At 40.9% G+C, this 15985-nt stretch overlaps 1 protein-coding gene across 1 annotated transcript; it reads right to left on the bottom strand.

The window, feature by feature from the left end:
- Positions 1-2665: 2665 nt before the first annotated feature.
- ASB11 (ankyrin repeat and SOCS box containing 11) lies at positions 2666-14203 on the bottom strand. Its single transcript, XM_069874500.1, has 7 exons — positions 14070-14203; positions 12329-12408; positions 10291-10398; positions 7948-8098; positions 7604-7738; positions 6482-6673; positions 2666-3472 (listed from the first exon to the last, which is right to left on the bottom strand). Exons 1-7 carry the CDS (start codon positions 14137-14139, stop codon positions 3348-3350), a joined length of 861 nt encoding a protein of 286 aa, XP_069730601.1. The 5' UTR covers positions 14140-14203; the 3' UTR covers positions 2666-3347.
- Between the last annotated feature and the right edge of the window lie 1782 nt (positions 14204-15985).

The following is a 15985-nucleotide window of genomic DNA, read 5'->3' as shown; positions in this document are numbered from 1 at the left end:
ACAAAGCCCATTTAATTTTTTCTTTGGATCACAAGCAATGACAGACATAAACTGAGTAATGAATGATGGCTTGAAGTCAACATCTGATTAGGTTGAGATCACTGTGAGGGCATTTCTGAGTTCACAATGGATCTCTTATAATAGATGGATAAGAAAACTGAAAAGTGGCCTAGTAGATTAAGGATTATGATAGGAAGTCTTTCGGGTTTATATTGTACGTCAATAGCCTACTTATGCCACTCCTTCAAAATGCACTCAGGAGCAGGAATGTTATGGCTGGTAAGCACCCATAGCCCAAGCTCATACTTTATGCTGCCAGCCAGTGTCTGTACTAAGAATCGGTAAGTGTTTGTGGTTCAGGAAAAGTTTTCCGACAGGCAGCATATAGTATAAACATTCCTGTTGAGATACACAGAACTTTTCACTGAAGCAGGAAGACTGGCTGTTGTTGGGGGTCAAGTCATAGGGACATGCTATAGCAGTGGACATTGCAGCACATAAAACTATCTGTGTTCCCAGGAAAACCATATTTTGCCCAAATAACTGGTTTCTGCCAATGATCATAGAATAACAGAGAAAACACCACCTATTTTGAAGAAAAGAAGCCTTGTGAGATTAGTTAGCCCTTCTCTTGCCTGGGGAAAAGCAGCTGTATCTACCTCTGGCAGAAGCTGTTCAAACTCATTCTAAAAAGTCACCAGCAAGATCCAGTAGTCTCCTAGAAAATTGTTCCAATCTTCCCCTACCCTCATGTGAGACAGAAAGTTTGCAAAAAAAAAAATAAATATCTCCTCAAGCAATTTGCTCAGTAGAATTTCCATGCGTTATTACAACACAAAGCACAGTCAAGGAGAATTAAATGCATAACTTAAGCTTTTGAGATAAGAGCAAGAAAGTCTAGGTAAAATTTCTAAGGAAATTTCTTAACATCAGGACTTCTGAGCTTCTCCTCTGATTTATTAAAGCTCTCTTCCCTCCAGACTCTCTGATATACAAAATTTCAGTAAGAATTATGGCTCCAGGAGGAAGCAAAGGTGAAGTGATTTTTTGATGGCAAGCTAATATCAGCAATAAATAGAGGGCAGCTTCTTCTGCTTCTTAACATAAACCTTTCTGAGAGGCTGAATAGACTTTGCATTTCTTAATGGAGATACATTTTTTCAATTTAAAATCCTATACAAGTGAAATATTGCTTTCATTGATGATTGCAGTAAGAAATCAATTCAGTATTACAAATTCTGAAATAGATCCCATAAATTGCTTTATCTCTTTCATTGCAATGCAAGTCTGACAGCCCACACAGCTGAGGCTCTGTCTCTCTATTTAGACAGTGGATGTTATTCTGTCTGCCACTTTTTAAACAGAGGAAGAGGGCCAACAGTAAAAATAAGGGTGAGAGAGAGCTGCTGACATCGGATTAATGCAGACATTTCTTTCTTGATACCATTTGATTTTCAGAGGCTTTTGAGAATTTAGAGTTCAAATCTCTGAGATTCATGATATACTGTACTGTACAAGGTCATTCATGTCACTGACAGCTTTATGGGGCAATAGCTCTTGCTATCAGATAGCATTCAATATGTGCAAACGCAGTCTAAAAACTACACTCATGTTTGAACTCTAACATTGCAGGTCCTGTCTCATGAACTGCTGGGAGCACAGTTTATCTTACAGGTGCTGAATTAATCATAAGAAAGAACAGGAAACGTTAGACCTATATCTCAGAAAGGAAAATTGTTATGGTGAAATTAAGGGATTAGCAGAGAGGCTGCTGCTGCTGCTGGAGCAGACAGGAGCCCAAGGGCTGCTGGAAGCCAATTCCATATTCAGGCTCTAGCTGGTCGATTCCCCCTGAATTAAGATGTATGGGCAGTGAAAATTTGTGCCAGCATGCATAGCTCATAATGAAACCACTACATCTCATAGCCTGAAAACATGTCATCAGCTTCTTAGACCTGTGAAGTTAAGCTAAGTGGAAACACTCTCCTTTTAACTCCCCATTTTGCTACAATTAGTGAAATACCATTGCCTCAAGGCTGAGGTTTACCAAAATGTGTATCTGAAGAAACATTTCTCCTCACAAAACAATCTCCACCAGAAATATAAGCAGACCTTTACAGGGCCATGCAGGCATTGCACCAATCACTGGATCCTGTGATTCTCAGCTCAGAGCCCTACATTTTTAGCTCTGCTGTGTCCAAGCTACTAAGCCTGATGATACCTAAACTAATACTACAAGAGGCAAAATCATAATGCTCTAAAAATCCCCTCTCACAGCAAGGTAAGAAAAGGCTGTAGACTAGGGGATGAGGGAGCAGACAAACCTGCAAACTTCTTTTCCAACAAGGTGATACGTTTGGCTGATACGCAATCATCCTTAGGGATTTTGCTTCTCTCCTGATCTACAGTTCAAGGACATAACTTGAGAAACATCAAAGTATGCAAAGCCCAAAAGAGAAGTAAAGAAGAAAATCATTCTTTTGCTTTTCTTTAAACCTTGCAAAGGATAGACATTGAAAGCTAACCTGCTGTGTCTTTGAAAATGTTTGAAGTTCTGTCCTGGAATCAAGCTAAGAAAAATTATTCATGTAATGAACACAGACAGGTCTTAGGTGCTATAGCTTGGGAGAGGTATTTTCTTTGGAAGATATTAAGATTTATTAAGATTTTCACACATTTTTGTGGGCTTACTTCTAACCCCCGTACCTTCTTTGGTAACATCACTTGCACTTCAGAGGACAATATGTGTCAGTGTTGGGGGGAGCTGAGCTCCGGGACAACCAGAGCCTGCTGGAAGTTGCTATGACTGCATTAGACTATAGGAAAGAGATAGCAGGATGTGAAGTCAGAGCTGAGAAAAGGTGTGTAGTATATCACACACAGCTGATGTTGGGCACTGAAGGCTTTCTTTCTCACATTACTGGAAGAATAACAGCCACTACCTCTATTTGGATAGTAAGATTGGGCAGACAAGAGGAAGAAGCTGCACAGATTGTACATGCAAAAATATGACACTAAATGGAGGGGAAATCTATATCTGTTTGTCTGTGAGTGGGTGAATGTGTGTGGATGCATCTACAAACACGTCAAGTGAATTGTCCATGTACTACATCTTTTCAGGCTGGTGTAAGGGGATGTGGCAGTAGATTGTGAGGGAACTGTACCCATAATATCATTCACTGCCTGTGAAAAGATGTTTTCAATTTACACCGTCAGGCAGCAGCTAACGTTTGGTATCCACAGTAGACAGTAAATGATGTCTTTGATTTTTTTTCTTTGATAAAAGAATTTTGGAGGAAACAGTCATTTGTTCCTCTTTCTTTTCAAGTGTAAAGATAGTCATAGAATTATCGATAAAGCAGAAAGTTCTCAAGTGGCTCAGGCAGGTGCAGCTTGTGGACTGCATATAAGCATGACCGACCCAGATGTTTTCTGATACACAACCGGCACAGCTGGGCAAGGCTGGCAGGACCTGGGGAAAAAAATAAAGGTAAAAACAAGGACCCCCAACTCACCACAAGTATAAATCAGAAAGCAACAAACAACAGCAAGATGTGCAAATCAGATCAAGCACTATTTGTTGAAGTCAGGGAGAGCTGAACACATTATTATTCATATTTAATTTATGTTGTCAAAGTTGGTTCGGTGATTTGAAAAATATGAGTACTAAAAAACCTTTTTCTGCACACACAGCGAGGCTTTCTGCATATTTCTTGAGAAAATACTCAAAATACTAGAAAGAAGAGTGAGAGTGCCAGGATGCATAGCAGTCACTCAGGATATAAGACAACTCCCAGTGGTTTTGTAAGGACAAAGGCAAGAGGGATTACAGGGAGCTGCAGAGGTGTTCAGTGTAAACCGGCCATAACTGAGTGGATTTGGCAAATACAGTTAGTTGTTCATATATACAAAACATGCTTCTTTCAGTCACTGGTGTCTCAGCAGGTATCTGTGCAAGCAGTAACTGCAAATTAGCTTTTTCACACGACCACACGTTCTGAAAATTTATGTATGTCAGACAGTCTATCAATGTTCTTAAAAATTATGTGTCATCCAATTTTAATTAAGTCTAAATGAAAGGAGAACACCTCAAAGAAAAGTTTCCAGAAGTTTTGTGCAAAAAGGCATAAAGGGAAAAATAAATAAAAAACCTAAATATTGAAAAAAGCAGAAAAAAAAATAAAATATTAGAGGTCTTTCTGCCCTTCCCTTGCCTTGGGGGAAAGGCTGCTGCTTGTGAAAAACTCTTGTTAAACGTCAGAGAGTACATTAATAGGAAAGCTGTCAGAGGACTCATTGGGACGACAGTGAGCCCGGCTTGGGCAGTGGCTTGCATGGCACTGCACACTGCGGTGCTGCCCCAGTGGCTTCTCCATGAGGTGAATAGGAATTTGTCCCCAGCCCACTCCACCAGAGGTCAGATTAGAGGAATACCAAGCACAAACCCCCTGAAAATGAGGGTCTGTTTTTTCTGCAACTGCATGTCTGCAAGCGCAAATGCAACGCTAGTGAATATGCCCTTGCCTCCCCTCCACTTTCCTCTTGTTGGAGCTGGTCCAGGTTGAACCTTTAAGCCTGCTCAGAGATGGTCAGTTTTCAAGCCTGGTCTCAGCCCTGCCCCTCCAGCTTCTGGTCAAACAGTAGAGATCACAGCAGTGTTTGGCAAGTAATGGTTAGAGATGTGTGCTTAAACATCTGTCCTTATTTATCCCAGGAAAGTTTCATAATCTGTGCTTTTGCTGTAGGAGTATTTAGGACTTTAAGCAGACTGATGATGCCCCCTTTGGGAAGAAATTAATAGAAAAATGTGGGATATTAAAAAAAAAAAAAGCACTTGTACTGCTGTCTCTGGAAGTGAAGAAAGAGGCTACCTCCTACCAAAGTAGTTAGGAAAACATAAACCTTCTATTTTTCACTTAATATCTAGGAGCAATTAAAGGGAGCCATCTAAGTAACCACGGCAAAAAAGTCAGGGGGTAGAAAGAAAACCCTCAACCTGAGATGCTTCTTTTAAACAGAATGACCCTAGAAAACATCGAAGTAGGGGAAAAGGGTAGTTGCAGATGTTAGATACAGCAAAATATCTGAAGGCAGGACTGCAGGGATAGGTGAGGAAACTGAGGAAAATTCATTTCTGAAAAGTGAAGAGCCAGCAGAAGCTGAAGTGGACCTATAGGCCCTCGAACTCTAACAGAGAAGGAGGTGGCAAGCTGAAAGGGGAAAATCAAAAAGAAAGTTCAGGAAGAGAAAATTATTAATATTGGTATATATCTTCATCTACACAAACTCTCGTTCATGCAGGACAACTGGAACAGAATAACTGCAAGCACTGTCTTCACTCACACAGCCTGCTGTTACTGGGCTCTGAACATCTCAGGTATGTGGACAAGTCACAGAAGGTGACAAGCATTCAAGGAAAAGTCCTCGCAGATGTTTTTAAACATGACGAATTAAAACTCTCTATGAAAAGCCATGGAGAAATGAAGTAAGAGAGAAGGATATTAATCCAATGCTTTATTTCCTCCATAAAGCCACCTCTGTGTGGAGAGCCAGGACAAAACCTATGCACAACACCGAAAATATTAATTTACTATCCAAGAGCTATTCTGTAGATGAAAGTGGGCTTTGCTTCTTGGTGGTTAGCAAGTAGGATTGGGAAGGTGGCAGTCTGCCTGCATGGAGGAGCACTATTCGTCTTCTGTGTCAGCAAAGCCCTGGGGAGGGGTGGGTCACAGACCAACTAGTGGGGTGCCAGTGAGCTGGGAAGCATGAATGTTGGAGGAAGGAGGCACTTAATTTGGCATGTCCATATTCCAGGGACATTGTTATGGATGCATGAAGTTCTAGTTGTATGTGGTGCAGGTCAAAATGGTACAAGAAGATCCAGATTAATTTCTGCTCAAAAGTTTCTTCCAATAGACTGTAAGGATAATTAACTGTAGGAAGATTGAAAGTAAGCTGCAAAGGGTATGGCTTGTTTGTGCTGGGATTGCAGCCCCATGAATTGCATGGAAGAGTTGCTTGCCATGAAGCCAAATAGCCGCCTGGCAAATAGTTCTGCTTTCTCCTGAAGGCCAAGGGCACACACACTCATGTTGCTTTTTCTGTGGGAAGCAGGACATTGAGCCACAGTGCTAGGTTTAGCACAAGGTGATGGTACTCAAATATCTGTGAATAAACTCTCAAGGCAGTTTTAAATCCTTAGAGTCTAGATGAGTGAATATGTATTTTCCTTCAGTAGACGGGAAAAGAAAGCACAGAATAACTGACCAATTTACCAGTAAAGCCCTGAGACCTGATGGTAGTAACAAAACAGAGATCTCTTACTCATTTCTATGTCATATGCTACTAGCTTGAAATCAAAAGAGAATTTATATAGGGCGTTACTTATAAAAGCAGTTAAGAAAACATACATAGGTAAAGGAAATAAATAAATTCTGTTTTAGTTAAAAAGAAAGAGGAGAAAAAATGAAATTGTTACCTTCCCGTAGCAGAAGCGCCTGCTCCACTTTGCTGTTGGGTATGGCAAGATCCAGGGCACATTTGAGTTCAGCATTTCTGCATTTCAAGTTGGCACCATAGTCTGCCAGCAAAACGACTGCCTCCACACTGGATTTTCTTGCTGCCGCATGGAGGGGGGTGTCTAACCACTTCCCTGCATTAACGTTGGCTCCTTGAGTGAACAAGAGTGCATGGTTAGATCTAGGAGGCAGCAGGAACTCTCCAAACCCATACCTCGTGGTCTGTTTTCCACCAGTAGCCTAAATAAATGAGGGGAGTGTACAGCACACAGGCCTCCCTCATTTCTCTCAATAGTAGCACTGTAAAACTCAGCAGGTCAAATACCTGCTGTGTAAATATCCTCTGAGCAATCAAACCCTGTCAGTGATGGACAAGAACTGAGAAGCTTGACCTTCAGTTCTGTAAATTTGCTCTGTAGATTTGTTAATAACATACAAAGTAACATAGATTATGTTAATTTAATTACTGGAGGGGGAAACCTTTAGTTATCTCATTGTAACAACTCTTGGAGCACAGCAATCAAAATGCTTGCCTTAGGCTCACCAGGCACAGCAGGGACACGCTTCAAGTAGGTGTAAGTCAGCTCATGTATACTGACAGCAAAAGTTTATGCTAGTTTATAGGCTGTGCCTGGACCTGCAGGGATTATTCTTTCAAGCAGCTTTACTGCTGTCTTCATCATCAACCAGGAAGCAGGTGAAGTTAATGCTTAGCAAAGCAGTTTACCACAATCAGGACTTGATTTTGGTCACCAATATTAGCTAGAATTGCCTGTGCTCCCTGTCATCATTCTAGAAAACTAGAAGTATTTTATTTTCACATTCAGGCAGTCTCAGAGAGGTCTCTGTAATTAGGGCCTATTTTACTGAGAAAATCATAAACGCTTCATGAATACAGGGGATATTGTTAATAGCCTCAAATGAGCCTCATAGACTTGGGATGCCCAAACACCTCTTGTGGAAATAAAGACACCACTTGCAGAAACAACCCATGATGTTTGCAGCAGAGGGGCAGCCTGGAGAGATGAATAGTGCTAGGTGACACTAGCACAACTATCCTCCAGCTCCTTTTCCAGGCGTACCTAGCTCCAAAAGCTTCCTGACGCAGTCTGTTCTTTGGTAAGTGCAAGCCACGTAGAGTGGGGTCCCATGCCGTGGGTCTTCTTGGTCAATGTCAGCCTCATGGGCCAGAAGGATCTCCATGCACTCCCTGTGACCTGCAGAGAAAAAAAAAGAACCATCACAGAAGTGCTGTAGAGCAGAATACACCCAGAAATGACCAATGACACACAAGATGTGGAAATAAGCCAAGCCTATTCATCTGTACCAGCACAGACAAGTTTTTATTTTAAAAATATTTTAACATCAATAAAAGGTGTATTCCTTGCTTAGTTATTGTTAGCTTCAGTCATAGCCTGAGCACTACCTCTCTTGACAGCTTCATGAATAGGTGATGCAAGGTGGTTCCTGAGCTGTGGCTTGGCTCCAAATTCAAGCAGCATGTTGACACAAGCCACACTTCCACTGCAGCAGGCATTAAACAGAGGAGTGATCCCATCAACGGTAACTGCATTGACCTAGAACACCAAGACATGCTTAGAATAATCCGATTTAATAGAAACGCCCTTGCAACTTGCCTCATGTGCACACCAGAAATGCACCAGAAAAAAACACTTGTCTTGTTTGATTTCAAAATTGATTTAATTAACAACTTTCAGAGCTATATGTTGTGGCACAACACACACAGCATTCTTGTTTGAGGTCTGCCCTGTTTCCCAGGTAGCTAGTGCCATAATATAGCCACATGGCCTGCTATGAATGCTCCTCCTAGACTTGCTGAGATTTTTTTTTTTTATGTGGACAACTTGAGCATCTTTGTGACTATCTAGTTTGCAGCCAGAATACACTCAGATGAAAATGGCTTTGATTTTTAAATGCAAACAGACAGTTAATGTTTAATAATTTCACTTGAAAACACATTTTCAGCAAAAGACATATTCATGGAAACAATATCTTAATAGTCTTAATCCCAAACAGAAAAGGAGCTTGAAAGAGTTTGCATTCGTATGCAGGTATGTATGTAAGAGAATACGGATTTCCTTCTTCTACTGCCAGTGTAAAACCTGCTAAGAACCACGATCTGTCATTCTTCACTGGGACAGCAGAGTTCCTGGGTTGTATCATGCACAGCATCATATCTGCTATGTTTAACTATGTAGCAAGCCCTCAGAGGCAATTTACTCTGCAAATCTGTTTTAATACTTCAATTAATTCTTTAGTTCTGCGGCACACTGGAGGGTAGCAATGGATTATGCAAGCATGTGGCAGTTTGCAAATGAGGGACAGGAGGAAAGTGACCGGAGAGGAAAGTCTGGAGAAGTCCCGGGCCATGAGGATAGCTGGAGGACTTTGCTATCAGTGCAAGCACAGAAGCTGCATTGCAAAGGGGACAGAACACCAGGGTAGAAATACCTTAGCTCAAACAATTTAACTAGCATGATATTTTGCCCTTAAAGTGGAGAAAGGTAGTGATGTTTAAAACCCTATTGGTTTATTCTGGGCAATTCAGCGGTAGACCATTTGCAGCTGAAACCTTCCTGGATAATTTTTTTCCTTGTTCTTTGAACTACTGACTTGTTTACAATGCTGTGTGCTAACTCCTTTTCCCAGAAGATGATTTTCCTACATTTACAAGCCAGTGTTTGCCACTTCCAGTTTTTAAGTCCTTGCCAGTGGGAGGAACAGATCTGGCTGGAAAATAAGTACAACACAGCCAGGACATGGGCAAGCTGGCATGGTATGAGGAGAAACCAGGTCCCACAGCATAGGGGACATCCGTCTGCCTAGATTCTTCCTGAAACTAAAAGGCTCCTATTAATTCTCTGTTTCAACAGTATCCCAGACTTTTCTTTGATCTTCCTCCCCTTCTGCTAATTGCTGAGCTAAACTATCCTTCATCCCGCACAGCTTCTAAAACAGTGAAGAGAAAGAAACAGATAAGCTTCGGGGTACCTGAAACAGAGAGTCAAGAGAAAACAAAAAACCCCCAAAATATCAGAGCTATATATTATGCCAGGAACAGGTTGATTTCTTAGGAAAGCAACAGGTGGTTCAGAGATGATTCTTTGAGTTAGAAAAAGGCAATGACATTATTATACAATAATCAAATACAACTGAAAAGGGATTCCGCAGAGAGTAACTTGTTTGCCTGTTTTGGTGTTGTTCAGTTTGTTGCCATATAAATTGTACTTGAACACTCACTGAATGAAATACATTATTATATATTTCATCCATTCCTGTATCTCCATTTTTAACACGTTCTACCTACATGTTATTTTATTAGCAGATAAAATGTTTCATTGCTTCAAGCACATCTATTTTTACTTACGTGAGGCTTCCAAACCATCCCACAGAAAACCAGAGACAATCTCACTGATAGTTATGAGGGTAAAAAAAGGGGTAAGTCATTTTCTTCAAGGTTATTTTCACCTAGCATCTCTCATTCCTTTTCCATCAATCATGACTACATTTCATATACAGAGGGAAAATGAAACAGAATAATGGGGTGATTCAAGCAGCCACTGGGGGATGGGAAATGTATCACCCATGGAAACAAAGCACTGTTATTTTTCCCTATTTCTGTTTGAGATGCTCCTACCCATCTGCATTCTGGCCCTGCCATGTGAGCAGGCTGTCTGACATCCCCACTGATGCAGGGAGCATCCGTGCTCCAGGCTCCTGCATCACCGCCAGCTGGTCCAGGACTTACCTGAGCACCACTCTCCAGCAGCACCTTTGCACAGGCAACGTGGCCACCCAGGCAGGCTTCGTGAAGAGCCGTCACACGGTCCGTTGTTACCAGGTTCACATTGAAACCCTGCAACGCGGGGTGGGAGGCGTGAGGGGAAAGCCCTGCCCCAACCATGCAGCTCCCCCAGGGCTGGTGTGGGTGCAAAGGGTGGTTGGACCCTGTCAGGGGAGAGCCACATCTATGGGTGCATGGCCAGGGAAGGTGCATGGGTTGGATTAATGCTATTCAGTGTTTTGATGCTCATCCCCAAGGATTAAAGGTGTTGCTTAGGGGCGGTTAAAGAGGAAGCAAGAAGAAGCTATGCTGTCTATTTCTATTTCTTTATGATGCAGGGTCAGTTAAAGGAAAGACATTTTTTAACTTAATAGGAAAGGTAATGCAACCTTTGTAAGTCCAGCACTCAGAGCTACAGCCGGTGGGATTCACTTCCCTGAACACAGGCACTTTCTCTGGCACAGGTATCAGCTCGGCTGGAGCCCTCAGCTCCTTCAGTGGTGAGAAACATGCTTCCCTAGGATATGATTCAACCCATGCTAAACCAGCTGTTTCTCGTAGGTCAGATTAGATGTGTTGTAAAAATACTTCCACAGACCATATAGAGTTCCCAGTGTATTTCACTCAGAGGTAGTAGGTGCTTGGTAAACCAAGAAGACAGATGAGACAAATCCCATGCACAACTCAGTTCCTCTTATATGACCACCTGAGAAACATTTTACACTGGAAGAAAGAACTGTTATTTAGAAATGCCGGATTACAAGTATTTCCTAAAATGACAGTTCCTACGTCTATTTCTGTACAAACAGAAACCAGACATATTCACAAAGGAGAGAAAGCAACTGTCATATGTGTTTTCCCCAGAAAGCAGATAAATCTCCTGGCAATTAAGATTTTACAACCATGTGTGAGAACACGCCTGGAAGCAGCTCCATTTTCCACCTGATGTCTTGTATTCTGTAATACATTTGGTGTCTAACCAATGTGCTATAAACAAGACAACTCACAAGATGGCAGCAATGCACTTTTTGGTATGCAGCAGCTAATGCAATGGGCAGAAATAGTATCTGTGAGCAATATAACCCTGTAAGAAAAGTCACTCGGCCCAATATAATGAGCATTAAAAGCAACCACTCTAATCACTTCAAGCTAGAAATTCGATGATAGGTAAGCACTCAGTTTTAGTCATGTGAAAGCATTATTAATGTAAAAGTTATTGCTAAAAATCTCTCTACGTTCCATCAGTGCCAGCAGAATAGGAAAAAAAACTTGAAAAAATGTTGAGATTATTCCATTTTCTAATTGCATAGATGTTTCATGCTTAATGATCAGCACATTCCTTCAAGAGGAACATCTACAGTTGATACGCTGACCTCAGTCATTATTCAGATATATTTATTTAACAAATGAAACTCAGCCATTGCAAGTGACACTGATATCTTGGTCAAAACAGCATTCCCTTTCTTTACAAAAAGGATAATCAGTTCTATATCTTACAACAGCTCTTTGCTAAACATCACTCTTCTTAAACCTTGTTTTCAATCTGTGTGAAAAACCAAACTCCTCTTTTGGTGCCGAAACAGGTATTTATGCGTCCTTGAGCTCTTTTAAAACTCCAGCACTCCACTGTCTCCTTCTGTCCAGGCATCCCCTGGGGAGCAGAAGCCTTACTGGTGGTTTTCTTGAAAGTTGTGCTGATGTACTTTTATAGCTTTCTACAGACTTTTTTTTTCTTTAAATAGCTGTTACATATACGGTCCCTATTCTCTAGCAGTTTGCATGGTTTATAACTGAGAAAGAACACAAGGATCATTGTTTATCATACAGCAAGCTACAAGCTGTAACAGACTTTGTCTTGGCCTTTTCCCCAGCATCCTCACCAAGCAAACTAATACGTGCCCAAAGGAGTGTATGTGGATATATTATTTATACAACTTAACTGGATGCAATTCAACAGAAACTATGCTGCTTCCCAACCTTTTCTTTATCTGATGGCTTTTACCTGTGCAATCAAGGTTTTCAATGACAGGAGGCGTCCTTGGAAGGCAGCGTCATGAAGAGGGGATCGGTCTGCCCAACTGCCTGAAACAGCAAATGCATAAAACTTAATTCAGGTAAGCAGCAAAAGTAGATCCTGGGAGGACAGGGAAATAACAGCTGCACTTAAATGCAGATCATGACTAAAATCAATGTGGCATCAGCAGTGAAACTGTTTGATAAATTGATTTCAGGAGAGCAGCTGAGGGCTCAGCACTCCTGAGAAAGCTGGCTACTCACTAAGGGACCTAAACAAAAGCTTCTTGGCAGAACTTTTAAAAACAGGCAAAAACACACTTCAGCAAAGACCACAAGTTTAGTGCTGCTGGGATTCACCCAGGGACTTCAGAGCCCTGCAGTCCAGCTACTCAAACCTGCATCAGCTCCTAAAGAGCTTTGGTCACAAATCATACTGAATCTTCTCTTGCACTTTGTTGAGAGACTCATAGAAGGGAGACACAGGGATGACTTGTTCTTCAAATGAATCCTGGCACATCCCTGGCAGTTTCATTTCCTGAACTGACAATTTCATAAATAATATCCTCCAGCTCAAACTACCAGGTAACAGGTTTCATCCTCCTCCTAACTGGAAGGTTTCAGAAGAGACATGGAAAAATAAATTCTTCCTGGGGCATTACTTTTCTTCCTTAATAATTTTGATCTGCTGAACAGTTGAGACTCCTTAATGTAGGCTAGCTTGCCCTTTTTCTTACCTGAATCTATTCATGTGCTGAGACTAAAAATTCCTTAGCCTAGCTACTACCTACAGACATAGTCAATGAGCCCAGGTTGAATCCCTGTGAGTAGAGAGCAAATTTATTTGGCCTATATTAAAATTTATAACCATACCGCAACACAGCGTGCAGTAACCCCAAGGGCCAGTTACATTTATATTGCCACAGGACAGAAGCAATACCAGTGTTTGCATTCATGCTCTGTTGTACAGCAACCCCATGAGCTCTGTGTTTGAAACCCATGTCTTGCTTAATTTTTTCAGCTACGCTGCACAACAAAGAGAATGGAAAGGGTCATTTATCTCCATTTCAGGTGTTACTTGAGGCAGAGAGAAAACAACAAGAGGCACAGACACATCCCTGATGACATGAGGCCAAGGACACAGCAGAAGTTTGAGCCTTGGCCAAGAGAGTCTCCTTTTGTTACCCAAGAACCAGGATGCACTTCAGATCACAGGGTAATGCTATTAACTATAGATACTACTTTTGCTTCTGTTTATTTAAAAATTTGTTCTTGGGCTTCTAAGGCAGGAAGGTGGCATGGAAAGACCAGCCAGCACAATATACCACCAGGCTCCCAAGAACCAAGTAGGATGAACCAAGCAAAATGACAGAAACAGAAAGCAGGTAGGGACTGAGAAACGTTTTCCTGACAACATCCAAGACCCCCCATATCCCCATATCCAATCCTGGTGATTGAAATAGGCAAGCTCAGTTTAGAAAGTCAGAAGACATTTCAAGTGACAAAAAACAGGGCTCTAATACAGTAGGAAGATTCAGAAGCGAATCAGACAAGAGAGCTACTCTGCCTTATTTAACCTTTTATGATTCTACTACAACATGTACAAGCACGTCACATGCATTTACTATGCAAGGGTACATTGCCATTTACAATGCATGTGTATACACACACATGCCTTGCCTTGAAAACACATGCTGCTGCATACTTCCATGCTAGCCACAGCAACCTACCTCCCTGAAATGCGTGGCAAATATAGTTCCCATACGGGACACATCTTCCCTTCACTGTTGTGAGTGACATGTCTGAAACCACTGTGTCTTTTTAAATGTCTATGGATGAATAATCAGCCCTGCTGCTGCTGCTGAGCTACTCCACTGCAAAGAGAAAAGGCTGGGAAGCTCCACCTGTAATCCAATACAGTGCCCAGCAACAACATCACATGATCTTCTGGTTTGTAAGAGTATCGTTAATATCTTTTTGCAAATGACAACTTGCAGATAAAAATATGTTGTGGTCTGCTAAACTTTCAAGGCATTTCAATAAGAATCTGCATGAAGGAAAAAATCCTGTTGGCCACATGTCTGACTACAATTGTGTGAGGGCATTTGGGAAAAAATGAGAGTAATAAGTGATTTGAATTATATTCTGGAGAATAACAGATAAATTAATAACCCAGACATGCCTGCGTATAAAGCCTTTGTGAAAAAACACTTTGCTGCAATATTTCTCTTGGCCAGATCTTAATCTTTGTACTTTGGGTGGTCATCTCGCACCACCTATGTTCTGCTTTAGGTCACGTGCCAGTTTATGACAGCACTATTGATCATAACGTAAGTGCCCAACGAATGAGTCATATAAAAATCTGTGATGTCACAATCCTGATAAGAATCTTCAAGTATTAAAATATGTCTTCACTGGTAGTAAATTTTAAATACTGTGTCATTTTAATTAGTGGAATTAGCAGGCATGCACACACATGTCTACTCATTATTATGACAGTGACATGAAAGAGTAAAATTACTTGGAAAAAACAAAATAAATGACATACTAAAGGGTCTACATGGTACAGTATATTCCTGTGCTGTATAATCTTCAGAATAATTTTAGCTGCATTCATTTTTATCATCTGACTTAACAAAACAGAGGCTTTTGGCTCGGATTCATAATGTCATTAGTTTTATCTTCCTAGTATCTCCTTTCAGACAATCAACATGTTAAAACTTTTCCTTAAATATTCTCTGGCAGTAAAGCTAGCTATTTAGTAAAACCATCTGCAACCCCCACTAAGGAATGCCTTGCTCCCAAGAACCATCTTTTTATTTACTATAGTGCCTTGAGCAAATGTTGTCCTCATTCTAGCTGGGTAATTGTTGGAGTCTCAGATTTTGCACACCTAAATCATGCCAACACATACTGACACTGCAAAGACCCCAGAAATGGAAAGCACTTCAGGCTGAAACATTCACTCATGCACAGATTCCTCATTTCATTGCAACTGGATGATTCAAATCCTCATGTTACAAAAATGTAGCAAATAAATACACATTTAAATGTTAAAGTGTCCATATTTTACTTTACCTGGGACTACTCCATAGATCTCTTCTGCTATCCTGGCAGCCTCTTTTCTGTTGCCTTTAACAATATAGAAATGAGTCAGCAAAGCCAAGGAAATCTTAATTAAAAGCTTGAAGCAAAACAGAGCAAAAATGGCAAAATAAATATTAGTGAAAGCATGGAGTATAGAACTGCCCTCCATTTTCATTTGCTCTTTGAATAGTTTCTCAGGTCAGCTAAGTTGTACCAGCCTATTCTTGGTATCATATGTCATCTATTTTAAACCCTCCAGAACCTGCTGTTCCTCAGATACCAAAAATACATTCAGATTTTATTTGGTATGGGCTATTTGATACAAAATAACAATACTAAGGATAAGATACTTTAAACATCCCATGCTATACTGAAACAAACAAAATCCTTTCCAAACCCATGTGAATTAGAATAAATTTTCAGATAGATGCTCTCTGTATCACCTGCAAGCCTTTACAACCAGTTCCATTTACAAATGGTGTATAGATAAAGTTGCAGAAATTGTACAGGGATGCTGCAAAATCCTGTCTTGATAATAGGCCTTGCTGATGCTCAGATG

Source organism: Phaenicophaeus curvirostris, chromosome 1 (genome assembly GCF_032191515.1).
Source record: "Phaenicophaeus curvirostris isolate KB17595 chromosome 1, BPBGC_Pcur_1.0, whole genome shotgun sequence".
NCBI lineage: Eukaryota > Metazoa > Chordata > Aves > Cuculiformes > Cuculidae > Phaenicophaeus > Phaenicophaeus curvirostris.
This window is presented reverse-complemented; position numbering and strand designations above follow the sequence as displayed.